Raw genomic sequence first — 27901 nt, forward strand, 5'->3', positions numbered from 1 at the left:
AAGTCGGCGCCGCAAGTCGGCGCCGCAAGTCGGCGCCGCAAGTCGGCGCCGCAAATCGGCGCCGCAAATCGGCGCCGCAATCGGTGCCGCAATCGGCGCCGCAAATCGGTGACGCAAATCGGCGCCGCAAATCGGTGCAGCAAAAAAAAAAGATTTATTTTTTTTCTTAAAAAAAGTTTTGAAAAAAAAAATATATTTTCATAATTATAGAAAAGTTTTACTGAAATGATCGGGTCACCTGAATAAAAAAACGACCTAATTTTATTTTAATTATAATTAAATTTTTAATTTTATTTCCTCAGCTTTTATAAAAAAAATATAAATTTTTGCGGTGCCGCAATCGGCGCCGCAAGTCGGCGCCGCAAGCCGGCGCCGCAAATCGGTGACGCAAATCGGCGCCGCAAATCGGTGCAGCAAAAAAAAAAGATTTATTTTTTTTCTTAAAAAAAGTTTTGAAAAAAAAAATATATTTTCATAATTATAGAAAAGTTTTACTGAAATGATCGGGTCACCTGAATAAAAAAACGACCTAATTTTATTTTAATTATAATTAAATTTTTAATTTTATTTCCTCAGCTTTTATAAAAAAAATATAAATTTTTGCGGTGCCGCAATCGGCGCCGCAAGTCGGCGCCGCAAGCCGGCGCCGCAAATCGGTGACGCAAATCGGCGCCGCACATCGGTGCAGCAAAAAAAAAAAGATTTATTTTTTTTCTTAAAAAAAGTTTTGAAAAAAAAAATATATTTCATAATTATAGAAAAGTTTTACTGAAATGATCGGGTCACCTGAATAAAAAAACGACCTAATTTTATTTTAATTATAATTAAATTTTTAATTTTATTTCCTCAGATTTTATAAAAAATATAGAAATTTAAATAAAGATTGTTTGAATTTATTTAATTATTTTAATAGAATCCGTTGAAAATCGGTGCCGCAATCGGCGCCGCAAATAGGTGCCGCAATTGGCGCCGCAAATCGTTGCCGCAATCGGCGCCGCAATTCGGTGCCGCAAATCGGCGCCGCAAATCGGTGCAGCTAAAAAAAATAAGATTTATTTTTTTTTTCGTAAAAAAAGGTTTTACAAAAAACATATTTCATAATTATAATAAACTTATTCTGAAATGATCGAGTCACCTGAATAAAAAAACGACCTAATTTTATTTTAATTATAATTAAATTTTTAATTTTATTTCCTCAGCTTTTATAAAAAATATAGAGATTTAAATAAAGATTGTTTGAATTTATTCAATTATTTTAACAGAATCCGTAGCAAATCGGCACCGCAAATCGGCGCCGCAAATCGGTGCAGCAAAGAAAAAAAGATTTATTTTTTTTTTGTAAAAAAAGTTAAAAAAAAAACATATTTCATAATTATAATAAACTTATTCTGAAATGATCGGGTCACCTGAATAAAAAAACGACCTAATTTTATTTTAATTATAATTAAATTTTAATTTTATTTCCTCAGCTTTTATAAAAAATATAGAGATTTAAATAAGGATTGTTTGAATTTATTCAATTATTTTAACAGAATCCGTAGCAAATCGGCACCGCATATCGGCGCCGCAAATCGGCGCCGCAAATCGGTGCAGCAAAGAAAAAAAGATCTATTTTTTTTTGTAAAAAAAGTTAAAAAAAAAACATATTTCATAATTTTAGAAAACTTATTCAGAAATGATCGGGTCACCTGAATAAAAAAACGACCTAATTTTATTTTAATTATAATTAAATTTTTAATTTAATTTCCTCAGCTTTTATAAAAAATATAGAGATTTAAATAAGGATTGTTTGAATTTATTCAATTATTTTAACAGAATCCGTAGCAAATCGGCACCGCATATCGGCGCCGCAAATCGGCGCCGCAAATCGGTGCAGCAAAGAAAAAAAGATCTATTTTTTTTTGTAAAAAAAGTTAAAAAAAAAAACATATTTCATAATTTTAGAAAACTTATTCAGAAATGATCGGGTCACCTGAATAAAAAAACGACCTAATTTTATTTTAATTATAATTAAATTTTTAATTTAATTTCCTCAGCTTTTATAAAAATATAGAAATTTAAATAAAGATTGTTTGAATTTATTTAATTATTTTAACAGAATCCATTGCAAAACGGCGCCGCAAATCGGCGCCGCAAATCGGCGCCGCAAATCGGCGCCGCAAATCGGTGCCGCAATCGGCGCCGCAAATCGGCGCCGCAAATCGGTGCAGCAAAGAAAAAAAGATTTATTTTCTTTTTGAAAAAAAAGAAGAAAAAAACATATTTCATAATTATAGTAAACTTATTCAGAAATGATCGGGTCACCTGAATAAAAAAACGACCTAATTTTATTTTAATTATAATTAAATTTTTAATTTTATTGCCTCAGCTTTTATAAAAAAATATAGAAATTTAAATAAAGATTGTTTGAATTTATTTATTTTAACAGAATCCGTAGCAAATCGGCGCCGCAAATCGGTGCCGCAATCGGCGCCGCAAATCGGCGCCGCAAATCGGTGCAGCAAAGAAAAAAAGATTTATTTTTTTTTTGTAAAAAAAAGTTAAAAAAAAAAATATTTCATAATTTTAGAAAACTTATTCAGAAATGATCGGGTCAACTGAATAAAAAAACGACCTAATTTTATTTTAATTATAATTAAATTTTTAATTTAATTTCCTCAGCTTTTATAAAAATATAGAAATTTAAATAAAGATTGTTTGAATTTATTTAATTATTTTAACAGAATCCATTGCAAAACGGCGCCGCAAATCGGTGCCGCAATCGGCGCCGCAAATCGGCGCCGCAAATCGGTGCAGCAAAGAAAAAAAGATTTATTTTCTTTTTGTAAAAAAAGAAAAAAAAACATATTTCATAATTATAGTAAACTTATTCTGAAATGATCGGGTCACCTGAATAAAAAAACGACCTAATTTTATTTTAATTATAATTAAATTTTTAATTTTATTGCCTCAGCTTTTATAAAAAAATATAGAAATTTAAATAAAGATTGTTTGAATTTATTTATTTTAACAGAATCCGTAGCAAATCGGCACCGCAAATCGGCGCCGCAAATCGGCGCCGCAATTCGGTGCCGCAAATCGGCGCTGCAAATCGGTGCAGCAAAAAAAAAGATATTTTTTTTTTCGTAAAAAAGTTATATTTCATAATTATAGAAAAGTTATTCTGAAATGATCGGATCAGCTGAATATAAAAACGACCTAATTTTATAATGATTACAATTAAATTTTTAATTTTATTTCCTCAGCCTATAGTAAATTTCTTATTAAATATATAGAATTTAATATTTTTTGAATTACAAAGAAAATCACAAAACGTAAATTTGATCAGTTCTGATGGCTCCTTTCTTTTATCTCTCCCGTTTGCCGCCCGTTTCGCGTGGTTTCGCTGTGGCGGCGCTGGCGTCGCCGAAGGGGGCGTGTCCGTCAGATCAGAAGAGCAAAAAAGAGCAAACATGGCACTGCGGTGTCTGTTGTTGGTGGTTTTGCTGGCCGTTGTGGCCTCGCCGCAGGAGCCGACGGCCGCCGTCGCGGGCCACGAGACCACCCTGCCGTGGTACGAGACCCTGCCGGCCGTCGCCATGGACTACAAGGTGCACATCGACCCTGGCAAGGAGGACTGTTACTACCAATACGTCAACGCCGGCGCCACCTTCTACGTCAGCTTCCAGGTGCGTTCGGCAACAGGTGGTGCGCTCAAAATCTAATCTATTTCCGTCCTTTAATTCCAATTAACGAGCGTCGACCTTGACATTCACGCTGCGCCCTTGCCCATTCAATAATTTTATTCTCGTTTAATTAGTGAAAAAGTTGCTTGAATTTGAACTCTAACTATAATTTCGATTGCCCTATTTAATTTGTACATTATTTATTATTTTAATTAAATTTTTTTACAACATTGTTTCATGTATAAATTTTGTAAGATTTCCATCGTTTCTTTGTGTTAATTTTGGACCAATTAAATTAAAAATAATACCATTTAAAAATAAGTATAAATGTCAAAATGAAAAAATTAGTATCATTTTTTTATTAATATTCCCCTCAATTAAATTAAAAAGAAAAATTAAACAGAGGGCAATGCAATTTCAATAATTACGACTGATATTGAATGAGATTTAAACCCACTGGTGATTGAATTCCCCAACGTCAGTCAAGCAGGGGTTTCGTGGAATGCACTCAAAGATATCGGCTAGTTAGTGAAAGTGGCTGTAAAACAACAAGTTACAAATTAACAGAGCGAGGGGTGCTGGACAAGCATTGTATTTGTCGCCCAGAGACAAACAGCTTCGGCGTTACAACAACAAAAAGTCTTTCCTCATTTTATAGCAAGTTCAATCACAAACAAGTTCATTTCAAAATTTTTTATTGATTCCCTCGAGTAATTAACAATAAAATAAATTACTATTTTTTTTTTTGTCAAACTTGACTTATGTTGAAAATTTTTAAATAAAAGTTGAAATGGGTTTTTCCAATTCTTGAAATTAAAATGTTTAGTAAAATAATTTTTTTTTCCAATGAAAATTTATAACCGAACAGGAAAAATTTTTGTACCATGTTTGAGAACTCGATTCAAATTATACAGCAAATATTTTTAATTACTTTTGGAAACTTGGAAATAAATAACTGGCGCCTAAAACGTGGCAATTTGTAGACAAAATTATTTATGAAGTTGCAATTCCTGGAGCAAACTTTTCCGGTGGAACTCTAAATATTAATGAAAAAAATTGTTGAATGCAGGTGTTACGAGGCGGCGACGGGATGGCCGGATTCGCGGTGCGCCACCCCAACGGCAACATCATCCACCCTTATCAGTGGAAGCAGAACGCCGAGTTCCAGGACCAGTCGTCCACCGGCGGCTACTACGCCGTCTGCATCGACAACCAGTTCTCGCGTTTTGCGGCCAAGTTGGTCAATCTGTACATCACAGTCATCAGGTTAGTTTCAAATCAACCAAATTTTGGCCTGGAATGCAAATTTTTAATTTTGCAGATACGACGAGTGGGACAAATTCAGCAAGGAAGTTGAGGACATGGATCTGAGCGTGCAGAATTTCACGGTATTTTTTTTATCCATTTTGGATGTCTTTTTATGTGCAAAATTTTATAAAATCTAGTTTCTAGTAAATTAATTTGATCTTAATTATTGTCATCGTTAGCTGCATTTATTTTTAAATTATTAAAATTTAATTCATGAGATGAAGTTTGCATTGAGAAATTTAAACTAGTATTAATGAATTTTTCATAAAATTAAATGGAAACAATTTTTTTATATTAAGTATTTTAATTTACATTTATAATTTGTCTTCTGAGCTTTCTATTTAAAAAAATGGGTATTTTAAAGTATCCATTTAATTAAATTTTTAAACTGTAAAAATTATTAGAAAATAAGTTCAAATGACAAAAAAAGTTGCATAATTTAGCACTTTTTTAAATCTATATTTACCTAATGAACTCTATGATTTGAAGGAGACGATTCGAGGCGTCGAGAGAAACATCCAGGACATGTTGCAGTACCAGCACTACGCACGCAGCAATGAAGCGCGCCACTTCAACACATTGCTGGACAACAATCGGTACGTGCAGACGTGGAGCGTGGCGCAGATCGTGGTCATCGCCTGCACCACCGTCGTCCAGGTCTACTTCGTCCGAAAGTTGTTCGACATCAAAAACGCGCGGCCGCGGGCCTGACATTGAAATTCATATCGAAACAACGAATGATCCTGAACAAGCCACATTCCAAGAGTATTATTTTGTGCGAAAGACGAAACGAAATGTATTTTGAAATTATTTTTGTTGCTTATTTTTTAAGATGACAGATTATTTTATTATTAATGATATAAATAATTTGTTTTGTACTTACAACTAGAGTATTATTTGTTAATCTAGTCCTGTACTTTCATATTCTAATCATAAAATACACAAAATCAGACTAAATATTTCAAGATATTTATTATGAGATATAATAATAAAATTTAAGGATTATTTTATAAGGAGGCAGCCCTTGGCGCTCGGAGGCAGGCCTCGGTGGTCATAGATTGCAATTTATTGATATGTTTAATTTAAAATGCTCTCACATAATATGGTATTTTTTAGTATTTTGGTGTTTTTATTCTGCAATATTACAAAAGATCATACAAAAATCGCACTCATATGGTCTACTATAAAAGTTAAGTGCGTTGAGAGTTCCAATTCATTATTATCTTTGTGTCCTGGTACATTGAAAGAGTAGAAAAACATCCGTGAACATTGAATTAATATCACTCAATTTTGGCACTTTCATTTAAAAACGGCATTTTCCAATTTCAAGCAAGAGTTTGAACAAAACATATGCTAAAAATTGGTCATTTTCTGTGCAGTTTCCCCATCACAATTTTGATATTTTATTAATTAACCTTCTCCTTATGATGTGGAAATTGCACTTAAAAATGTGTGCGTTTTATTAGAACAATTCTTTAGCGCGTGATTGGCAAGTGGTAGTTGTATGAGTCGGTCCTATGTGCAGGCGTTCAACTTGCAGCCCTGTCCGCGCAACTCCTCGTTGATGGTCCTGAGGAGGGGGTACTTTCCGCAGCCGCACCGGTTTGTGAAGTCGTCCAAGTCCAGCGCCCAAATCATGGCGCCGCTGATGCCCAGCTTCTTCACAAACGCCATCTAAAGAGGGAAATTTCGATTTAAAGGACTAGTAAAGGGTTGATTATAATTAGGGTTATTAATACAATTAATCATACATTTATCTAACATAATTTTAAATTTTATCAAATTATAATTAATATATTTTAAAATGAAATTAAAAATTATCCCATAAAATAAATAAAAATTTAAAGTTATTTTTCTATTATTATTTTTGAGGTCACTCGCCTTGTCCCTGATGATGTCCACGTCATCGTACGACATCCACTGGTTGCCTCGGTAGGCGTACGGGCCCATCGCGCCCGAAGGGTCGCGCACCACCGTCCACTGCTGCTGCTTCACCATGTGGCAAACCTTGAAACGAAAATTTTATTAGTTGAAAATAATTATTTAATTTAGAAATTATGATATGTCATGATAAAACTTTTGGCTATTTTGTATTCTTTTGTCGGTTTGCATATTTTTATGGGGCAAAAAACGTTTAATTTTTACCTTTATCCAGGGTGTCAAACCATAAATAATAGAAGCCGAACCTTACACCGTGCAAATTAACAAATCATCACTCGAAATAATTTGGCAGTTTTATTTTAGAATGATATCAAAATTGAACTATCATTTTATTAAATCGATTAATTTTAAGCGCTCTAAAATAAACTTGATTTTCCTGGAAACATGAAAAGGGTAACAAAAAAAATCATTTTTTTTTCTCACTGTTCTCAAAAATGTATAAAACTATATTTGTTTTGGTGGATGATTTTGTTGCCTTGAAGTGGTTTCATCATTTTTAGGAGTGCGCGTTTGAAATAAAACTTTGAAACGAACCTCATAAAATGCTGTAAATCCAGCCGCCCTGGTGAACTCTCCGGCCAAACCTGGCCCTGAGGATTTCGAGTCGAGTCCGGTGTTGGACTGGTCGATCAGGGTGAAGCTCTGGGCGTACAGGGGAATGCCCATGACCAGTTTCTTAGGGTCGGCGCCCTTCTTGATGTAGTAGTTTAGGGTGTAATCCTGATTTTACCAAAATTTATTATAATTTTTTTGTTTTAATTTCAAACTTTCGAATACGCACGACGTTGAAGTAGACGTTGGTGTCGTTTTCGTGGACGCGGAAGGGCGCCACGTGGCCGGTCATCTTGTCCCACTGGCCGTGGTAATCGTAGGTCATGACGGAGATCCAGTCGAGGTACTTGGACAGGGTGGGCACGTCGTAGCCGGCGTCGATGACCATCTTGCTGGGCGACACGGCGGCCGACAAAAGCAGCCCCTTCGGCTTGAACTCGGCGCTCAACTCGCGCACCAGCGCCGCAAAGTTCTCCTTGTCCGCGTCAGGACCCTTGCTGCAGTCCACCTGAGAAAAAGATTCAATTTTTTATCACCAAAATTTATTTTACATCCTGATTTTTATCATAATTGAAAAGGAATTTATTTTATAAATTTTCCTCTTATCGGAAAAGTTTTGGCAAAAATTACTTATTTTTTAAATAAAAGTATAATAAATTATAGAATGGGGAGGATTGTCAAAAACATATTTCAAAATAAATTTGTTTAAAAACTTAATATTTTCCATATTTTTTACTAATTAATTGTGCATTTTTATTTGTTCACTTACGACAAAATTTTAAATTTAATTTTTTTTATTAATTTAAATTCATTACCTGCCAGCACTTGGGGTATTCCCAGTCGAGATCCAATCCCTCGAATTTGTACTTTTCAATGAAGTCTAAAGCCTGTTTGATGAAGCGGCTCCTCGAGCTCTGGGTGCTGACGAGGCGCGAGTATTTGTCGCCCAGCGAGTCGTTCCACCCGCCCAGGGCCAGCAGCACCTTCACGCCCTTCTGCCTCAGGGCGGACACCTTCGAGTAAAGCGCTGCAATTTCTTAAATTCAGCAAAATATTCTCAAATTTATTTCAAATTCGTACCCAATCCGTCGTCGAAGTCGGCCCAGGGGTCGTGGGACTTGATGGTCAAGGTCGAGCCGTCCAGCACGGCGAATCCGTAGAGGACGTGCGTGCAAAGGTTGGTGTCAATGTCCTCTGCCCGGTACTTGCCGATTCCAGGTCTGGGTAAATAATTTACCAAATAAATCAAAGGCACATTAAATATACAAAATCTACTTGTTTTGAGAAATTCCATCAATAGTAATGAAATTAAATTGAGATTTTTTTTATTTTTTTGTAAAAAATTTACCCTAATATTAATTTATTTTCATTTCAATAGAAATAATTTAGAATAATTAATTTTATCAGATTAGTTCTGACCTGTAAATGGCCCAGTTGGTGAAGTAGCAAATGACCTTCATGTCGTTGGGCTGCGGCACAAATTCGTCCGAGCACTGCTTTCCACCTCCGGTTTGTGGCGGGAAAACAGGCCTTTCGGTGACTGGTTGCGGCTTCGGTTTCATCGGGACGACTGGTTTTTGCTCCTGCTGCGGCGCCTGCGGGGCCTGCGTGGCGACCTCGGCCACCTCGTTCTCCTGAGGCAGACACGTGCTGTCCTTGGCGGCCCAGCCGCAGTTCTGCTTGTCCAAGATGAAGACTGTGCCTGGCGGGCAGTTGCGCGTGATTTTGACGCCGTTGACGCACTCGACGTACTTGGAGCACGTGCCGGGGTGTTTCTGCAAACCAGAGTGGCTGCACGTGTCCTCCCTCAGATCGTTCGGGTTCGTCTCTTCTTCGCTAGCCGAGACCATTTTAATCGCATCATCATCTTCCTCCACTGAAAAGTGTTAAATTTCACTTTTAATTCATTATAAAAAAAATAATAAAAGAAAAAAAACGATTTATTTCCTAGATATTTTTTAGAACGTTGAAATAACAAAATTTCATAGTAATAATCATGATAAATTTTCGTAAAAAATTTTTGTTTTTGTTTTATAAAATTTCCTTTTTGAAAAAATTGTTTTATTTGTTCACTTCTGAAGTTTTAAATTGAATTCTTGCTTATTTTATAATAAAAACTTTTAAATTACTCTTCAATATTTTGAACAAAAAATTTTTGAAAACGATTAAATGTTTATCATCTTGAAAAGTTTGTTAGAAACTTTAAACTTTTTTCAATTTTTCAATATTTTCCAAAATATTTTGCTTCTTTATAATTTACTAAAAATTCAGATTCTTTTATAGATAATTTGAAACCTGCTCTTACCGTCAAACCTGGAGGAAAAGCTGCAGTCAGGCGCCGGCGAGTCGATTCTGCACAGCCCCCTGTTGATGGTCTTGAGCAGGGGGTGGGCCTCGCAGCCGCACAGGTTGCGGAAGTCGTCGAGGTCAAGTGCCCAAATCATGCCGCCGGCCAGCCCCATTTGCCTGATGAAGTCGACCTTGTACTTGATCATGGCCTGGTCGTCGAAGGACACCCACTGGTCCCTGAGGTACGCGTACGGGCCCATCGTCTTCAGAGGGTCCTGCACCACCTGCCACCCCTTGCTCTTGATGCGTTGGCAAATCTGCCAAAATTTGAGTTAGAAAAAAATTTGTTTTTGTAAAAAAAAGTACCTCGTAATAGGAGAGGAATCCTCTGGCCCTGGTTTCGTCGCCGGCCTCTCCGCCGCCGTAGGTGGGCACGTTCAGTCCGGTGTTCGTGGTTTCGGCCAGGCTGAAGCTTTGGCCATACATGGGCATGCCCATGACGATCTTGCAAGGGCTGGCGCCGTTCTTGATCCAGTAGTTGATGGTGAAGTTCTGCAAGGGAAAGTTTGTTGTAATTTAATTTTGACCAAGTTTGTTTTCTTACGGTGTTGAAGGTGGCGTCGGCGTCGTCAGGGTGCGCGTACATGGGCGCCACGTGGCCCGTCCTCTTGTCCCACTGGCCGTGGTAATCGTAGGTCATGACCGCGATCCAGTCCAGATTCTGCGATAGGGCCGGCACATCATAGCCTACAAAAAAATATCATCATTATGGATAATTTTGGTTATAGAATCAAAATAATCTTTCTTAAAACAAATATAACTAATTTATATTCTGATTATTTTTATAAAATAAAGCAAAAAGGATTAGATTCTTGAAAGATTTCTTGATTTAAAAAAATATGTATCATATTAATTTTTAACGTAATTGCAAATTGCATTTAATATTTAAAAATATTATTCATTAATATTAAAAGAATTTTAACGTTCAAATTTTAAAAATTCAGTACGTAAAATAAATATAAAATATAATTGATTGAATAAAAATTAAATAATAAAACTTTCAAATTGAATGATTTATCTTTAAACTTTTCCAAGCACAAAACATATTATTTTTTCACATTAAATAAAAGAGAATTAAACAAACCTGCGTCAACGACGTATTTGCTGGGCGAAACGGCGGCGGACAGAAGTCTGTCCGGTCCGAACTTGGCCCTGAGTTCTTGGACAAAGGCCGAGAAGGCAGCCTTGTCTGACGCAGGGCCCTTCTTGCAGTCCACCTGCCAACACACAGGGTATTCCCAGTCCAGGTCGAGGCCGTCGAAGCCGTACTCATCAATGAACTTGATGACGTGGTCGATGAACCTGGCCCTGGCCGAGGGGTTGTTGACGAGGCGCGAGTACTTGTCGCCGGCCGAGTCGTTCCACCCGCCGATGGCCAGCAGCACCTTCAGACCCTTGGCCTTGTACGCAACCACCTTTTCGTAGAATTCTTCAAGAGAAAAATTATTTTAAAAATTAAAAAAAAAAAAAAATTATAAATTAAATTATACTGTTGTCCAAGTCGGCCCAAGAGTCGTGGGGCTTGACCAGCAGTGACTGCGTGTCCAGGACAGCGAATCCGTAGACAATGTGCGTGCAGAGCGACGCGTCAATGTCGCTCGGAAGGTACTTTCCATTTCCCTGCCTAATTTTTTTTTAATTAAATTTTTACGAAAAAATAATTTTGGAATTTTGATTTACCTGTACCAGGCCCAGTTGGTGAAGTAACAAACGACCTTGTAAGGGCCGCAGGGCGAGGTGGACCCTCCGCAGGTGGCAACGTCGGTGCCAGGGCCGGGGGTCACCGCTCCTGGGGTCAGGGTCACTGGCTGTGGCTTCGGCTGAATTGGTGCCTTAGTTGGTGCCACGGTCGGCGCCATGGCTGGTGCCTTGGTGGGGATTTCATCAGGTTGGAAGGCTGTTGGGGGCACGGAAGGTGCAGAGGTCACCACCTCAGGTTTGCTTGGCTTGCTCGTCTGCTGCGAGGTGTCGCTGACGACTGCAATTTTATTTCAAAATTATTTAAAAAATTAATTTTTCAATTTTCTTACCAGAAGCTGAGCACATGTGCGAGTTGATGGCCGTGAGCAGAGGGTACTTGCCCTGACCGCAGGCCGTGCCCTTGAAGTCGTCCAAGTCCAGAGCCCAAATCATGCTTCCACCAAGTCCCATGTTGGCCACAAATTGCGCCTAAAAAAATTAAATTTTATTGTTTAAAAAAAAGATTTAATTTCGCTGAACCTTTTTGGTCAAAGTTTTGATGTCGTCGAAGCTGACCCAGTCGCGATCCTTGTAGGCGTAGGGACCCATCCTGCCCTCAGGGTCGTTCACAACCGTGTACCCTTTGTTCTTGATTTTATCACAAATCTGAATAATAATAATTTTTAATTAAAATAATCGCAATTATTATAAATTTATAAATTATGTACTTCATAGTAGGAGAGGAATCCGGCGGCGCGGGTGTATTCTCCGGCCTGTCCGGGTCCAGTGGCGGGGGCGTTCAGGCCGTTCTCCGAGGGTTTGCTCAGGGTGAACGACTGGCCGTACAAGGGCATGCCCATGATCAACTTGCACTTGGGCACGCCCTGCTGGTTCCAGTAGTTGATCGAGTAGTTCTAATCGTAATAATTTTATTTGATAACCATGATTTTTTCCAATTTAATGGGATAATTACGGCGTTGAAGAAGTAAAAGTCGTCGTCCTCGTGTTCGTACAGAGGAGCCACGTGGCCAGTCTTCTTGTCCCAGTGACCGTGGAAATCGTACGTCATGACTGAAACGTAGTCCAGGTACTTGCCGACGGCAGGCACATCATATCCTAAAATAATTAATCAAATTGAAATGTTTAATTAATATTAATTAAAGATTTCTTAAAAGTCTTTAAACATAATTTGAGCAAGTTATAAAGTTCATGTTCTTTTTTTGACAAATTTTAATTCATTTTTATTTAAATAAAAATATTTTTCCACCAAAAATTCTTAAATTATTTCATAATTTAATAAATGGGAAAATAAGTAGGAAAGTGAACTGGTGCGTCAATTTTTTCCAAAATTAAATTTGTTAATTTTTACGCAAAGATCTCTTAGAGTCTCCACAGTGGAAATTTTTACCCTCTCAATTAATTTTAGCTCTTTTAAAATTCATAATTTACCTGCGTCAACTACAGTCTTGCTCGGAGAGACGGCGGCTGTCAGAAGGTAACTTCCGGCGGCGTCGAACTCTGCTCGCAGTTCTCTGATGAAATCGGCAAACGCTTGTTTGTCAGAATCAGGTCCCTTATCGCAATTAACCTGAAAAATTCAACCCTTTTAATTAAATTTTTTATTGCATTTGATTAAAAAATAATCTTGTTAAATTAATAATTTTTTCCAAAATGAAATATTTGTAATTTTTAACTGACCTGCCAGCACTTGGGGTATTCCCAGTCGAGGTCGAGTCCATCAAAGTTGTACTTTTGCATGAACTCGATGACGTGTTTGATGAAGCGTTTCCTGGCCGCGGGACTGTTGACGAGGCGCGAGTACTTGTCGCCGGCCGAGTCGTTCCAGCCGCCGATCGCGATCAACACCTTCTTGCCGTGTTTCTTGAACTCGGTCACTCTCTCGTAGAACCCTTTAAAATTGCAATTTTATAAAAATTCCATTTTCTTTTTATAAAAATTTTGCTCACTGTTGTCAACGTCGGCCCACGAGTCGTGCATTTTGATGATGAGGTTTTCGTAGTCGAGCACGGCGAACCCGTACACAATGTGGGTGCACAGCGCGGGGTCAATGTCCTCGGGGAAGTACTTGCCCACGCCCTGTCTGTACCAGGCCCAGTTCGTGAAGTAACAAACCATCAGGCATTTTCCTAAGGAAACAAAATTTCAAGAAAAATGAATGTATAAGAAATAAGATATCTTTTAATTATATTTAATTTCCAAGTGCAAAGCTACAGGTTTTGGAATTTGTTACCACTGAATTTGTGTTTGAATGAAAATGTAATTTTTTTTAAGGCAACGCTGAAAAAGCAATTCATTGAGAAATATTAATGTTATCTTTCCCCCTTATTTTAAATTTTTATTTTGTCATTAATTTGGATGAGTTCATGTATGGGGCAAAGTTGCCCTCAGTTTGAACCCAATGAACAAAATTCTGAAACTAAATGTAAAATTTCATTTTAATGTATAATTTTATAAAAATTTGAATGCAAGTTATTAAATCATTTGGGTACAACTTCAAGTTTATATCCGAAATATTCATATATGAATCATATGAATTAATAAATAAATTCAATTTTAAATTTTATTTCTTGCTTTTTGTCTCCAATGATTATTTTGGAGAAAAAAATTAATAATTATTTAATTAGGGCATCTATTATTAAACTTTAATTTTACCTGTGCAAGGGGCGGGCGCGGGGTCGGCGACGACGGTTGGCGCCGCCACGGTGGTGACCTCGACCTTTGGAGGGGGCGTCCACGAGTGCTCGGGTGCAGGGAGGTTGACGGTGGCGGGCGAAGGGCGTTTGGTGGTGGCGGCCGAAGAGTCTCCGGAAGACTTGCAGCCGGCGCTGGCAGGCCAATCGCAATGCCGTTGTTCCTATTAATTTTATTTTCAATATAATGAATTGATGTCAAAAAGAAATTTCTACTAAATCTGATGAAGAAAGGGTAAAATGCTGAAAGGATTTTTGTTTGATTAATTGTAAGATTTGGTTGCTTAACAGTAGGATTTTAAAATTTAATTTAATTTTTTGAACTTAATTTTTATTTTTAATGACCTTTAATAGCTTTCTAGCATTAAACGTGTTATGAATTTATGAATTTTATACAAAAAATTAATCTATTTGCACATGTTTTTGCTGTAATTTATTACAATTTTACCTATAAAAAAAAAAATAAAAAAAGACCATATATGGATCAGTTTTGTTTGTGGTAATTGAACCTTGTCAATTCTTCAGAAATCATGCTTAATTATTGTTATTTAAATTTAAAATGAAAACATTTTTATTGAAAAAAAAACCGGAATTTAAGTCAAATTTTTACTAAATTTTATAAGTCATATTTTAAGGCACTCCTAATTTCGATAATTTGTCTATATATTTCAACAAAACTTACCTCGTTGAAGTGCAGACCGTCGGCGCAGTGCTCCACAGACAAGACCTTTCCGTTTTCGCACCTGTAGAAGACGGAGCAGTCGGCAGGGTCCCTCATGAAGTCGCGAGAACAAGCCTCGCCTTTGAACAGCCGCAGCTCTGCATTCAGCAAAATGTAAATTTTCAACCCATCCAAGTATTTGTAAATTTATACCGTCGGATTCTTCGGCGCCAAACTCGTTGACGATTTCCACGTCGGGCGAAATCCTGGCCTGGCACTGGACGTTGCTGGGCCAGTCGCAGTACTTCTTGTCCTGGTTCCAGTGAAGACCGGTGGCGCAGTTTTGGCTCGTCTGTCGGCCGTTGACGCAGATGAAGAACTTTCCGCAGTCGCTCGGGTTCGCGTCGTACGAGCCTGAGACGCAAGACTTGGGCGGCGCCGAAGTGGTCGGTCGGCCCTCGACGATTTGCTGCGACGTTTCCGTGCTCGGCGTCCACCACTCGTTCGGCCTTTCGGTCGTCGTCGTCGTCGTCGCCACCGTCGGCGGCTGCTGAGGCCACCAAGGTGCGCTCGTCGTCGGCACATTTTGATCTAAAATTCCAAAATTTTAAATGTAGAATTATTTTAGTTGAGGATTTTTGCATAGGTTAAAAATTAAAAAAAAAAAAGACCGTGAAGTTACAAACGGGTTTTTCTACTAATATTGGTAGATTGAATCAATAAAATCCATTTTTTTTAAATACTTTCCCAAAATAATTTTAACATTCTGAATGAATAAATGTGAGGCAAAGTACGATATATTTTTTATTTTTTCAGAAATGTTTGGCCTGGTTGTTTTGGAGAATGAAAAGAAATTTTTCATTCTTTTTTTTACATTTTTGAATTATTTTGAGATCTTTTGTGATTTTTATTTTATTTTACTTAATCATTTAAAGGAATTATAATTTTTTATTTTTGATATTATATTGTAACTACTGTTTGAATAATTGTCGGTATAAATAAACGTTGAAAAGTAACCTGAATAACTTCAAGTTTTATTGGAAGAATATAATAAAAACTCGCCAAATAAGGGATTTTTTAAATTTCTTTTGACAAATTTGATTTTACGTAGGACTTTTCAACTGAAATTTCAGATTAAAAATTCACTTATTGGTGCCATATTTTTACAAGAGAGGCAATTTGTTTATCCAACTATAGGTTTTAAGAAAAAATTGCATTGTTGCATTTAACAAACTTTTTTCATACTCTATTATTCTCGATTGTTGAGATCAGACGCGTTTAAAATTTCAGAGTCTGACGAATTTTTAAAATCAACTTGAAAATTGTCTGGTTTTTTCAATTTGAAAATCCACCAGGCCGCTCTGATGGCCAACGTCCAGCCAGGCCCTCTAAAAGTAAGTTTGTGCTCGTATCATTTATTAAGTTTCCATGAAATTCTTTGTTTCTTCATCTGAAGGCAGCTCCTCGGCTGCAGTTTCCGTGCATTGCGTGCTACAGACACGTGGCCGAGTACGTTTTGACGCGGTGCATGCACGTGGGCTTGTGCGAGCACTGCCGCGAGGAGCTGCTGGTGAAAAACACCACCCGCGCCAACACCATTAGGAGGACGCCGTGTCCCTTCTGCCGCAGCAACAACTTTGAGTTCGAGATTCAACGGATGAATGCGGCCGGAGAGCTCATCAAGTAATAAACACAGATTGGCGTCTAAAATAGTTTCATTCTTTATAAAGAAATAAAATAAAAATTGGATATATTGGAAAGTTCAACTTCAGAATGAAAATGAGAGTTTTTCTCTATTAAAATTAAGGAGTTAAAATAAAAAATGAATTCAATTCTTTATGACGAGAAGGCAGAAAAAAGTATTTTTTTCCCTCAAAAAAGGTGAATTTTCATTTTCAGGTTTTCAATTTTATATGTAAAAAAAGTAAATCTTGTAGGTAAGAATGTAAAGTAAATAAAATAAAATTATGTATTGATGAAAATTATAAATTTGAAGATATTTTTGCAAACTATTGGCAACGAGCAATTAAATTAAATTTCCTTCAAATTCTGTAATCCATTAAAAATCCTATTATAATCAAAGAGACTTTGTTCTGAAGCGGCGCCTTTTTTATGCCAAATATTTGAGCTTTTCAGCTCTTCATTTTTCGAGCAATCCAATAAAGTTAGGATTCGATACCTGTCCTGCTCAGATTTAAAGCAATTGTTAATTAAAATTCAATTTTATAAATAAATCTGCTGAGATTCAGTGTCTTAATTCGGATTCCAAACCTGTATGAAGACGATTTTGTAAAAAAAAAGTGTCAAACTGACCTGCTTGGCATCCGGCCTTCCTGGGCCAGTCGCAGGCGTGCAGGGTGGGGTTCCAGTGGAGGCCGCCGGCGCAGAACTCGCGCTTCAACTTGCCCTGGATGCAGCGGTAGTAGCCGTTGCAGTTGTTGCGGTCGGGGTGGTGCTCGCCCGGCTCGCACGCCTTGTTTAGAAGTTCGCCGTCGCCGCCGGGAGGGTTGGCGACGGGCGCCGGCTGCGGCGCCTCCGTCGTCGCCTGGGGCCACCAGGTCGACGACCCTGGCTGCTGAGTGCTGCTCGACTGGGGCCACCAAGTGACCTGGGTTGTTGAGGCGGTGGTGGTGCTCGGAGTGGGGGTTGTCGGCCGAGAAGTGGTGCTGGTGGTGGTTGTGGAGGAGGTGGTCGTCCACGAGTGGGTGGTCGTCGAAGGGCTGGTCGTCGAAGGGCTGGTCGTCGAAGGGCTGGTCGTCGAAGGGCTGGTCGTCGAGACCTGAATGGGTTTCGGACTCATCGGAGTTGTGGTTGACTCGGCACCTACCAAATTAAATTTAAATAAAAATTAAGTAGTGCTTTTTATCTCAATTAAGCTATAAAAAATCAAGTTAATTAAGAAAAAAAATAACATAATTAATTTAAAAAATTGATTGAAAGTGTTGAACAAAAAGTCGAACTGAGGCGAAAAAAAATTGATTTTTTTTTTTTAAATAATAAAAATTGATTTTGTTTGAAGAAGTTGACACTCGAGGAGATGATCATGGAAATGAAGATTCGGGCTTTTCCTCGTTGCAAAAAATTGTTTTTTATTCAAAAACAAACGGCTCTACCAGTTTCGGTCACGGTCATTCTTGTATTAGTCAGCGAGCAGCGCGTTTGCTCATGAAATAGGGTCGCAGACCGTGACCGAAACTGGTAGAGCCGTTTGTTTTTTAATAAAAAACAATTTTTTGCAACGAGGAAAAGCCCGAATCTTCATTTCCAATAAAAATTGATGTTTCTAATAAAAAAATTGCCTGTCTTTTTTGCGTCTCGTTTAAATAAAATTAAATACAACAAAAAAACAGATAATTTGTTAAGCACAATTTTCAAAATTAACTCAACAGATCTATTATTATTTTAAGATTTCTTAACAAAGTCCGATAATTTTTTTATAAAAGTGGGCAGATTGAAAGAAAAATTAGCAAAATTGTAAATCTTTCTTTACCTGTGTCGACGCCGGTCGTCAGGGTAGGGGAAGCAGGGGTGACGGGCTGCGGCGGCTTTTTGCAGTCCTGCGTCGGTTCCATGTCGGCGGGCACCCTGTCGAAGATGCGGTTGATCGCCCTGAGCAAGGGGAAAGGTCCTTTGCAGCAACGGTTCGTAAAGTCGTCCAGGTCCACTGTCCAGACCATCGCACCTCCGAAGCCCATGTTACGAATGTAGCGACCCTGATTTTTACGTTTTAATTAAAATTTAATTTGCAATAAATGCTAAACCTTTTCTTTGATGGAGTCGATGTCTTCGTAACCGACCCACTGATCTCCTGAGTAGGCGTAAGGACCGTGAGCGCCAAACTTGTCCCTCACAACCTTCCACTTTTTCGCGTGCACTTTTGATGACAAAAATTAATATTTAAATAAATGATTAGGTAAAATTCAGTACCTCTTTCGCAAATTTCAAAGTAGGCGAGCATTCCAGGTTGCTGCGTGAATTCGCCAGGTTCTCCAGGGCCAAAGGTGGGGGCGCCGACGTCATTGTTTGTCTCCGTGTCCAACGTGTAGCTCTGGCCGTACAGGGGAATGCCCATGATGACCTTTTCGCGGTCAGCTCCCATCGCAACCAAGTGCTCGAGAGTAAAATTCTAAAGAAGAAAAATCGTTAATTTTAAAATTAAGATAAGACTTGCCAATTTTAGAGGGGTTTTCAACTAAATAAGTGTAAATTAACTTCTTTTTAGACTGGTTTTGTCGTTTTGAATTGAAATAAAACCAAATTAAAAAGTGGGGAAATGAATAAAAAATATCATTTTTCACTTCATTATTATAACACATTTGGCAACAAAGTAACAATTAAAAATTATATTTTTTTGGAGCTTAAGTTTGCTGTTGGTGGTTTTTCCTAATATTTAGTGTGATTACTATGAATTAATACAAATTAATGGCAATATATTTCCTAGTTTTATATGTAAAAGAAAATTAAAAAAAAAATCATGAAAATTTCCGAAAGCTGCGTAAAATATTTAAAAAAAAATTAAACTTTTTCCTGTAGTTTCTCCAAAATTTACACATTTTGTCAAATGTTATCTGTTTTCTTTACTAAAATAGTTAATTTTAACATTAAAATTTTTGGCCTTGAAATTTCATAGTTTTGTTCTCTTGGTAGATTTTTGTGTGTTTAGGTTTTTTAGAATTCAACAATTATTTTAAAACTCGTACCGTGTTGTACTGAGGGAACCTGTCGCCCTGTCTGTAGAAGAGGGGGCTGACGTGTCCGGTGCGTCCCTCCCAGGCGCCGTGGTAGTCGTAGGTCATGACCGACATGAAGTCGACGTTCCTGCTGATCTCGGCCACGTCATAGGCGACGTCGAGGACCTCCTTGTAGCCCGAGATGGCGACGGCCAGCTCGAGCGGGGGGCTCTGGCGGCTGAACTCGGCCCTCAACTCCTTGACGAGCTGCGCGAAGTTGGGCCTGTCCGAGGCGGGACCCTTGCCGCAGTTGGACTGCCAGCAGCGCGGGTAGTGCCAGTCCACGTGCAGCCCGCCGAAGTTGTGCGACCTGAGGAAGGCCACGCTCTCGGCCACGAACTTGCGCCGCGCCGACGGGTCGTTGACCAGCCGCGAGTACTTGTCGCCCGAGGAATCCGTCCACCCGCCCAGCGACAAAAGCACCTTCACGTCCGAGTCGCCGCGACGCGGCTCCGGAATCGACGTTACCCTTTGGTAGAAATCTGCAAATTAAATTTTTAAATTTAGTTTTAATAAAGATGAGAATGAGAAAATTATTTGAAATGAGCCTCTTTGTAATTATTATTCTGATATAAATAAAAATAAATTTTTCCTGAACAAAAATTTGTCAATTCTCTTAAAATTGCCAACATTTATGGCAGAAAAGTTGTGCATTTTCAAGATTGAATGAATTGAATTGATTTGAGAGAGCAAAATTCATGCATTTTCGTATGTCAAATTAAAAATGTATTTTATAAACTACAAGTCAATTTTCTTTCATTTTTTTTAATTCATTTATATTTTATATTTATATAATATTGTGTGTGCGTGTTTTATAACATTTCAATAAAAAAAAAACTCACTGTTTTCCAAATCAGTCCAGGTGTCGGACGAGATGATTCTGAGATCGTGGGGTTCGAGGGCAGCAAAGGCGTAGACGATGTGCGTGCAGAGCCTCGAGTCGAGGTGCTCGGGCACAAATTTGGCGTCGTCCTTTCGGTACCAGGCCCAGTTGGTGAAGTAACAAACCACCTTGTACCCTTTTTCTGCAAAATTTGGAAATTTATAAAAATACTGTTTTCGGGCGTTGAAATCTCCGACGAACCTTTCCTGCCGTCGAGGGCGTTTGGCGATTGGTGCTCGTCGATCTTGAGCTGCTCAAACTGTTGAGCCGCCGATTTGACCACAGGTTGAAGTACCTGCTGTTCGCAGAGGTTGGACTGGACGCTGTAGACAGTGCCCTGGGGACACCGGATGGCGAAGCTCTTCTGGTTTTGGCACAGAACGTAGCTCTGGCTGCTCGGGTCGCTGTACAGACCGTCCGAACTGCAGTCGACGCCCACCTGCTGCTGCTGCGAAACTGTCCGAGGAGAAAAATTAAAAATATTAAAGGAAATTTTGTCAAATTTTGTACTCATGGTGTTGTGCTGCGTGGGGTAGTAGGGGAGGGCGAACCGAAGCAGGAACTGCTGCAGAGGGGTCAGCACGTACTTTTCGGGAATGAGCACCACCTGTTCGCAACCTGCCATTTCTGGCCAGTTGCACAAATTCAGGGCGGCGTCGTAGTGAAGTCCTTCGGGACAAACGTAAGTCGTTTTCACGCCCCACTCGCATCTGCAAGTTAAATTAAAAATTAAAAAAAATTGCCTCAAAAAAATTAAAATTTTGTTCTTCCATTTATAAAAAAATTATTCTCATACAAAATGTTTTCTAAAAATGGACACCAAAGTTTGTTCTGATTAGTAAAAAAAAAAGGTTTTTGTAATCATATAAGCTTAATCATTTTTTAATTTAACCTAAAATTTTTATTCTTTCTGCACCATTTTCAACTCATAAATCCAAAGATTATAAAAATTGAAAAGATAATTGTTAACTTAGAAATTTTAATTGAATTTAAATTTTCAATATAAAAGCAGAGTTGTTTTTTACAAAAATTATTGTCTGATGGGTATTTTTATTTGTGTATATTTGAACGAAAAACTTGATAAATATTTTGGTTTTTGGTTTTTACTGACCTGTAGTAGACGCGGCAGTTTGTTGGTTCGCGCGCGTATCCGTGTCCCTTGCACGAGTTTCCAGGTCCGATGGTGACGATTTCCTGGCCGGGGGTCGGCACCACCATGGCCGCCTCCCCAGCCTCCACGGCCTCAACCGGGGGCCTCGTAGGTGGAGGGGGTGGAGGGGCCGCGACTACAGGCGCACTCGTCACCGGTTTTTGACTAGGGGTTGCTGATTGAAAAAGGAGAATTATAAATTTTGAACGTTTTGCTTAGAATTTGAACCTTTCAATCCTTCGTTGACCGCAGACAAAAGGGGGTATTTGCGGCCGCAGAAGCCGAGGAAGTCGTCCATGTCGACAGCCCACACCATGGCGCCGCCCAAGTTGTACTTTTTCACATAATCCATCTTTACAATAAACGAATTATTAAGTTAAATTTCGTGAAAGATTGGATTTAAATTTTGAGTAGGGCTTAAAATAATTAATTTGCGGAAAAATTGGTTGCATCTTTTGTGAAAATAAATAAAACTTTTAAAAGCAAAAATCGATTAAGTTTTGGGATATAACATTTAAAATTCATTAATTAAGTAGTTTTACAATTAGTTATAATTCTGTAAGTGAAATATCTATGCACAACATAAAATTGCTATTAAATATCAGAAATATTAAAATTTGCTTATCATAAAAATATAAAAATTTCTTAAAAATATAACAACATTAATTTATGCTTCGTACTTGTTTTTTATTTTTATTTCATATTATTTGGTGAATGGAAAAATAACTCTCACCTTATTTTTGACGCTCTTGGGGTCGTCGTAGCCAATCCACTGGTTGCCCTTGACCATATACGGACTGCCCACTTCGTCTGTGAATTCCATCCAGCGCTCGCCTCCGTTTCCCTCGGCCAGTTTTTCGCAAATCTCAAAGTACGACATGAATCCCCTTTGCTGCTCCGATTGAAAGTTAATTCAAAATTTAGTCGCGTTCAATTGAATCTCACCAAAGTGTATTTTCCCTCGGTGCCTGGGCCGCTGATGGGCGAGCCAGGGGCGAAGACGTTGGCGTCCTGAAGGGTGAAGGTGCGTCCGAAGAAGGGAAGACCCAGAGTCAGTTTGCGGCTCGGTGCGCCTTTTCGCAGCCAGTATTGAATTGCGTAGTCCTTTCAAAACAACAATGGAGTAGAATTAGTGAAAATAAAATTGAAGGATTTGAAACATAATTTTAGTAGATCATCTACTTTTAATATCGAAACAATTTAAACCCTTCTATCCAAAGAACCGAAAAAAAGATTGAAATTTCTACTCAATTTTGATTGTAAATTGGTTGAATTTGCATAAATTTGCGACTCACAACATTGAGGAAGACGCCGATGCCCTGGTCGTGCGCCCTTCTGTAGAGGGGCGAGGGGTGGTAGGCGGCCTTGTCGCGTTCGTTGAGCAGGTCGTAGCTCATGACGTTGAAGAAGTCGACGTGCCTGGCGAGTTGGGGCACGTCGTAGCCGTCCTCGATGCGGAAGCGCGAGGAGGCGACGGCGGCCGAGAGGAGGCGGCCCTTGGGGGCGAACACCTCGGCCAGCGCCTCGGCCAGCAGCACCAGGTTGTCGCGGTCGCTGGCCTTGGCGCCGAGGTCCTTGGCCCCCGGGAACTCCCAGAACAGGTCCAGCCCGTCGAAGTTGTGCTCGTCGAGGAAGTGCACGACCGAGCGGATGAACTCGCGCCGGCTCGACGCGCTGCTCGCCATCTCGGAGAAGCGCCGCGCCGCCTCCACCCAGCCCCCGACAGACACCATCACCTTCAGCGAAGGGTTCACTTCCTTCAGCTGCATCACCGCCTTGTAACCGCCCTTCACAATGTCAAACTCCTCGTCCTGCACAGTTGCAAAAAATCAGAAAATTTTAAATTTGCTTCATTTTATAAATAATTTAATATTTTAATATAATTTTAAAACGACTGAAAATAACCAAAACTGCAGCTTTGGCAACTTAATTTTGATCAAAAAAAAAATTATATCCCTAGTTTTATATTTTATAAATCACTTTTAATCAAAATCATTGAGATATTATATAAAAAATTTTAATTTTTGTTTGATAATTAAGGTGAATTATATTGTACTATCTAACTTTTTTTATTGCAATTGTATTTGATCACTTTTTCAAATATCATCTTTATTTACCTGCGGAACAATCTTCAGTGTGTGAGGGTCCAGCGAGGCGAACGCGTAGATCAGGTGGGTGCACGCGAAAGGGTTGAACTCCTTGGTGAAGAACTTCATCGGTTCCCGTCGATGCGCGGCCCAACTTTCGAGGTAGCACACGACGCGATAGTCGCTGATGGGGCTGATTCCGATCGGGTAACGTTCTTGCCCTGGAATTATTCTTACGTTTTTAGTCCGAATTCAATTTGAAATTCAACAAATTGGAATTTTAAATAACAGAGACCAGTTTTGACAGAAAAACAATACAAAGATGTTTGTCTGCGCTACTTTACTTATTGATTTGAAAATAGCAATTTTAATGGTTATAAACATAGCCAAGTTTAATGGTCAGCAATAAAAAAAGCTACCAAAATAAAAATATATAAAACTATCTAGATTTTTCTTTTAGTTCTTAGAATGGCTTTTTTGTGAACATGTGTGTTCCTAACAAAGTAATCTTCTATAGAATTTTTCAAGAAATAATAAATAGAAAATATAAAAAAAAGCCGAAAGTAATTCTATGAACCTAAAAAATACCTATTTGTTGGGGGATAAAATCTCCAATTAAATTTTGTTTTTTAAGGCTTTAATTCAAATTGTAAAGAAATTTAAGAAAAAAAGTAATAAATTTTTGACTGGTTATTTTCAGGAAAGAAATTAACCGATGAAAATTTCCTTACCTGGGATTTGTGCATTGACATCGTCAATCTCCTGGTTTTCCTGCAGCTCCTTTTCCGCTGAATAGGCCTGCGCCTGTTGCCTTTCGAGGATTCCGAAGGGCCGACTTTCGACCGCCTCTCTCAGGGGAATGTGTTGCTGAGCTCTGCCGAAACCGAATCGTTTCAAAAATTTTCTTTCCAATCTTTTTAATTTTTCTATAAACTTACCGCTCTTGAGCAGTCAAGTGGTGCTCGACGGCGGCGCGAAGGGGCAGTCGGCGCGTTCCCAGGCCGGGCAATTGGATCTTCTCGAGCACCTGCGACGTCTCGGGGAATTCGTTTTGTCTCTCGGGCATGTGCTCGACGGCGCCTCGCTGGAACTGCGGCGCGCCGGGGGCGAACGCCAGCAGCACGCACGCTGCCAGCAACCAAAGTCCACCCATCCTAGGGCTCTCTATCGTCTGTGAAAATATCAAATTTCAGGCTCAATCACTTCTGAAAAAAGCCACAAAACCTCAAAACCACACAAACGTTTGTTTACCTTTTTAAAGCGAGATAACAAATTTCGAGTTTCTTGACGTTTCCAAATTTAATGAATTCTTTTTTATAGAAAGGGAAATTCATGATTCTTTCGAATAAACTAATTGAGAGAGTGGGAAAAATAATCAAACACCCGAAGGTTATGCAACCATCGCGTCTCCGCTGTGAAGATGTTGCCTAGCTTGTAAAAAAGCAGGCGCTTGGAGGTTTTCCAATAAATGTAAAGTAAAAAAATGAACTGAAATTAGAAAATGTTTGAATTGAGATTGGGGAAAATCTTTTAAAATCCTCAATAATTGTGGCTTGAATTTTTACAAGAAATTTAAAAAATCAATTTTATTATTCATTTATTCTTCTGGGTCAAATTTTATTAAGGATTGTACTTGCAATTTAAGGTAAAATAGAAAATTCGCAAATTCATTTGAATTTGCATTAATAACTAACACAAAAATGAATTTATAAGCACCTAAAGAATTACATTCTAAACATTTTAATCGGATAAACTCATTTTAATTGAATCTACGGCATGGAAATGTTTGAAAAATTCAAGTTGTTATTACTCTAAAGAATCCAGGGCAGCACTTGTGGGAGTAAATCTTTTAAAATTGTACTGATTAAGCATAAAAACCTAAGGAACTCAAAAGCAACTTTCCAAATAAATGAAAATGGTGTTTATTTAATTGCAAAAATTTGTGAAGCGATTATATTTAACAAACTTTTATATCAGCACAGAAAATTCTCGAGAGTTGCAAATGACTCACTCTGAATGCGTTTGATCGAGATTTTTTATAAGCTTGTATGTAATTAGATGCGTCGATATTGAACTCACTCTGGATTAATTTTGCAGAAAAGTGATCAAAGCAAAGAAACGTGAGAGATCAAGATCGCGGCGTGCCCCTCGAAGTGTTATAAATGGAAGCGCACTCCGCATTTGTCGCCGCGGTTTTCCCATGCGTGTGCATCACACACGCGACCAACAATTAAACCTTGCGAGTGAAAAATTAAATTGGCAGCACTCCAATGAAACAAAGCCGATTGTCAATCCAATTAAAAGAAGAATATAAAAAAACAATCCAATTTTTTTTTTATTTAGTCAAACAATTTACAATTGATATGAAATTGAGTTTGGGAATTGCGATGTCTGCGGGCATAGGTGTGCTGCGACACGTGTGCAGAGCTATTTCTTGACCTTGCTGAGGTCAGCTGAAAATATGTATCGCGGCAACCGGTTTGTTGTGAGGTGCTTTTTTGTGTCGGCGCGCTGCTCCTCCTCCGAATTATAATAAGGCTGGGGAAAAATCAAGAGTGTTGAGATGGGACTTGTGACCGCCGCGGAAACTGTCGGGGCGGGGCAATGAAACCGATAGTGACCTTCACGCCAGGGGTCAACGCACTCGTCGCACTCTCGCCAACTTTTGCGCTTTTTCAGTTTCAAAACGAGTCGAGAGAGAGAGAGCAAAAGAAGAGAGACAAAGGCCAAAATCCATACGAATTGATCGCTTGGCACGAGTTTGCTAATTTCGTGTCGCGCTCGAAGGCTGCGATTGCCTCAGGGTAGCCTGTTTGGCCTTATAGGTCGCACGTGAGCAGCGCGGCGTTTGAAAAATTGCATTCGCGCCGAGATGCGTCGCGCATATTGATTGTCAATTTCAGCAGACAAACTAATTAAAAGTCAGTTTTATTCAAGAGCAACCAAGAATGAAATCGAAACTATTAAAATCACAACGAAAGAAAAATTTTATTCAACTGCGACTAAAATGTGAAAAAATAAATTGTGTTTTCATCCTTTGGTTTCAATTTATTTAATAAAATGTGCAATAAAAATGGGGAAAAAAAATAGAGTTTTTACAACATAAAAAAGGTAGTTAATTTGATGAACATGCTCATCTTCAGGAAGAAATCTGAATATATATCCTTAATATTTTGTGAAATTATTTTATTTGTGCCATAAAGTGTGTTTGAAAATAATAAAAAATCAACCAGAAAGATTGTTTTCATCACTCGTGATAATACTTAAATAAACTATTACAAAATTGACAAGGAAAATCAAATAATCTTTATCGAATTTAAATTTTGATGAAATATTTCTTCTAATCAGAGATAAAATTCAATTCGAATTTGTAGGAAGTATCATTTATTTTAAATTTTATGTCCTTTTATTATATTTGAAACAATTATTAACTAAGAAAAACATAAGATTTTTATTGGATTATTTAAATAAAATTAGCATCACAAACAATGAGAATGAATGTTACATAATAATTTGGAAATTATGCACTAATTAAACCACGTCAATAATTGAAAAAAAAAATATTTACAGCCATAATCTGCAACTTTTCTTTTAAAATGCAGAGCTATAATTTAACTCACTAATTGGTGTTTGAATGAAAATATAAATGTCTTCAAAAATAATTTATGATGAATTTGATTTTCACAAATATTTCAATTTTTATGAAATGAAAAAGAAAGATGAAAGGAAATGTTTTTTTAATTTTAAACTAATCTGAACATCATAAAATCCCATTAGCTTTTTCCAGAGAAAAAGCTTATTTCCTTACTTGCTGATAAAGTGACACAAGAGCACACCTGCGGAGATAACAAACAAGCTCGATGTAAATTTTGCGCGCAATTTAATCTCAATCTCGTTTGTGGTTGCCTCATTAGCATATTTTTTTTTATAGCCAAGTTTAATTGCTTACTTCGTATGTTTAATTTTTAAACGGATTTAATTAAAAAAGGAGTTTTTAATTAAAAAAAAAAGGTTGAGGTTGCTCACCTGTGTTGCGCAAGGAGTGTTGTTGCGACATGCACTGGTTCGGGCTGCGCGTTTTCCAACCCTGTGGAGCACTCGAGTGGACTTGGCAGCCTTTATACCCGTCCCTACTCCTCTCCGAAGAAGCTTCTGCTTTTTTCTCTCGGCGGTTGGTCGACGGA

At 38.3% G+C, this 27901-nt stretch overlaps 3 protein-coding genes across 3 annotated transcripts in view; 2 read left to right on the forward strand and 1 right to left on the reverse strand.

Moving 5' to 3' along the window:
* LOC132202105 (DNA mismatch repair protein Msh2) overlaps positions 1-27901 on the forward strand; it is a 75839-nt gene that overhangs the window by 33875 nt on the left and 14063 nt on the right. The gene's annotated exons all lie outside the window — the stretch shown is intronic.
* On the forward strand, positions 3418-5858 carry LOC132199287 (transmembrane emp24 domain-containing protein B). Its single transcript, XM_059623887.1, has 4 exons — positions 3418-3668; positions 4735-4931; positions 4987-5053; positions 5463-5858. The coding sequence occupies exons 1-4, from the start codon at positions 3453-3455 to the stop codon at positions 5682-5684; spliced, it is 702 nt and encodes a 233-aa protein (XP_059479870.1). The 5' UTR covers positions 3418-3452; the 3' UTR covers positions 5685-5858.
* LOC132199286 (probable chitinase 10) lies at positions 6051-27885 on the reverse strand. The gene is made up of 40 exons (XM_059623886.1): positions 27744-27885; positions 24656-24888; positions 24449-24591; positions 23748-23938; positions 22926-23441; positions 22576-22734; positions 22364-22522; positions 21859-21982; positions 21592-21805; positions 20991-21190; positions 20682-20936; positions 20440-20622; positions 19568-20079; positions 18795-18993; positions 18629-18741; positions 18358-18580; positions 17181-17690; positions 15081-15458; positions 14889-15025; positions 14169-14370; positions 13463-13642; positions 13194-13405; positions 12945-13083; positions 12469-12611; positions 12224-12409; positions 12036-12161; positions 11846-11984; positions 11496-11793; positions 11306-11439; positions 10900-11244; positions 10360-10502; positions 10122-10307; positions 9772-10072; positions 8886-9342; positions 8547-8686; positions 8282-8493; positions 7696-7974; positions 7449-7634; positions 6855-6980; positions 6051-6647 (listed from the first exon to the last, which is right to left on the reverse strand). The coding sequence occupies exons 2-40, from the start codon at positions 24868-24870 to the stop codon at positions 6489-6491; spliced, it is 8724 nt and encodes a 2907-aa protein (XP_059479869.1). The 5' UTR covers positions 24871-24888; positions 27744-27885; the 3' UTR covers positions 6051-6488.

Source organism: Neocloeon triangulifer, unplaced genomic scaffold (genome assembly GCF_031216515.1).
Source record: "Neocloeon triangulifer isolate White Clay Creek 2 clone unplaced genomic scaffold, ASM3121651v1 ptg000014l, whole genome shotgun sequence".
NCBI classification, from domain to species: Eukaryota; Metazoa; Arthropoda; class Insecta; order Ephemeroptera; family Baetidae; genus Neocloeon; species Neocloeon triangulifer.

Excerpts from the sequence above, each read along its gene's own strand:
- LOC132199287 (XM_059623887.1), top strand. The coding sequence starts at position 3,453 with ATGGCACTGCGGTGTCTGTTGTTGGTGGTTTTGCTGGCCGTTGTGGCC. Across the intron at positions 4,932-4,986 it reads CTGTACATCACAGTCATCAG|ATACGACGAGTGGGACAAAT; the intron begins GTTAGTTTCAAA and ends TTAATTTTGCAG. Across the intron at positions 5,054-5,462 it reads TGAGCGTGCAGAATTTCACG|GAGACGATTCGAGGCGTCGA; the intron begins GTATTTTTTTTA and ends TATGATTTGAAG.
- LOC132199286 (XM_059623886.1), bottom strand. The coding sequence starts at position 24,870 with ATGGGTGGACTTTGGTTGCTGGCAGCGTGCGTGCTGCTGGCGTTCGCC. Across the intron at positions 18,994-19,567 it reads GGTTCCCTCAGTACAACACG|AATTTTACTCTCGAGCACTT; the intron begins GTACGAGTTTTA and ends TTTCTTCTTTAG. Across the intron at positions 10,308-10,359 it reads CCGACGCCACCTTCAACACC|AACTTCACCATCAACTACTG; the intron begins GTAAGAAAACAA and ends TTTCCCTTGCAG.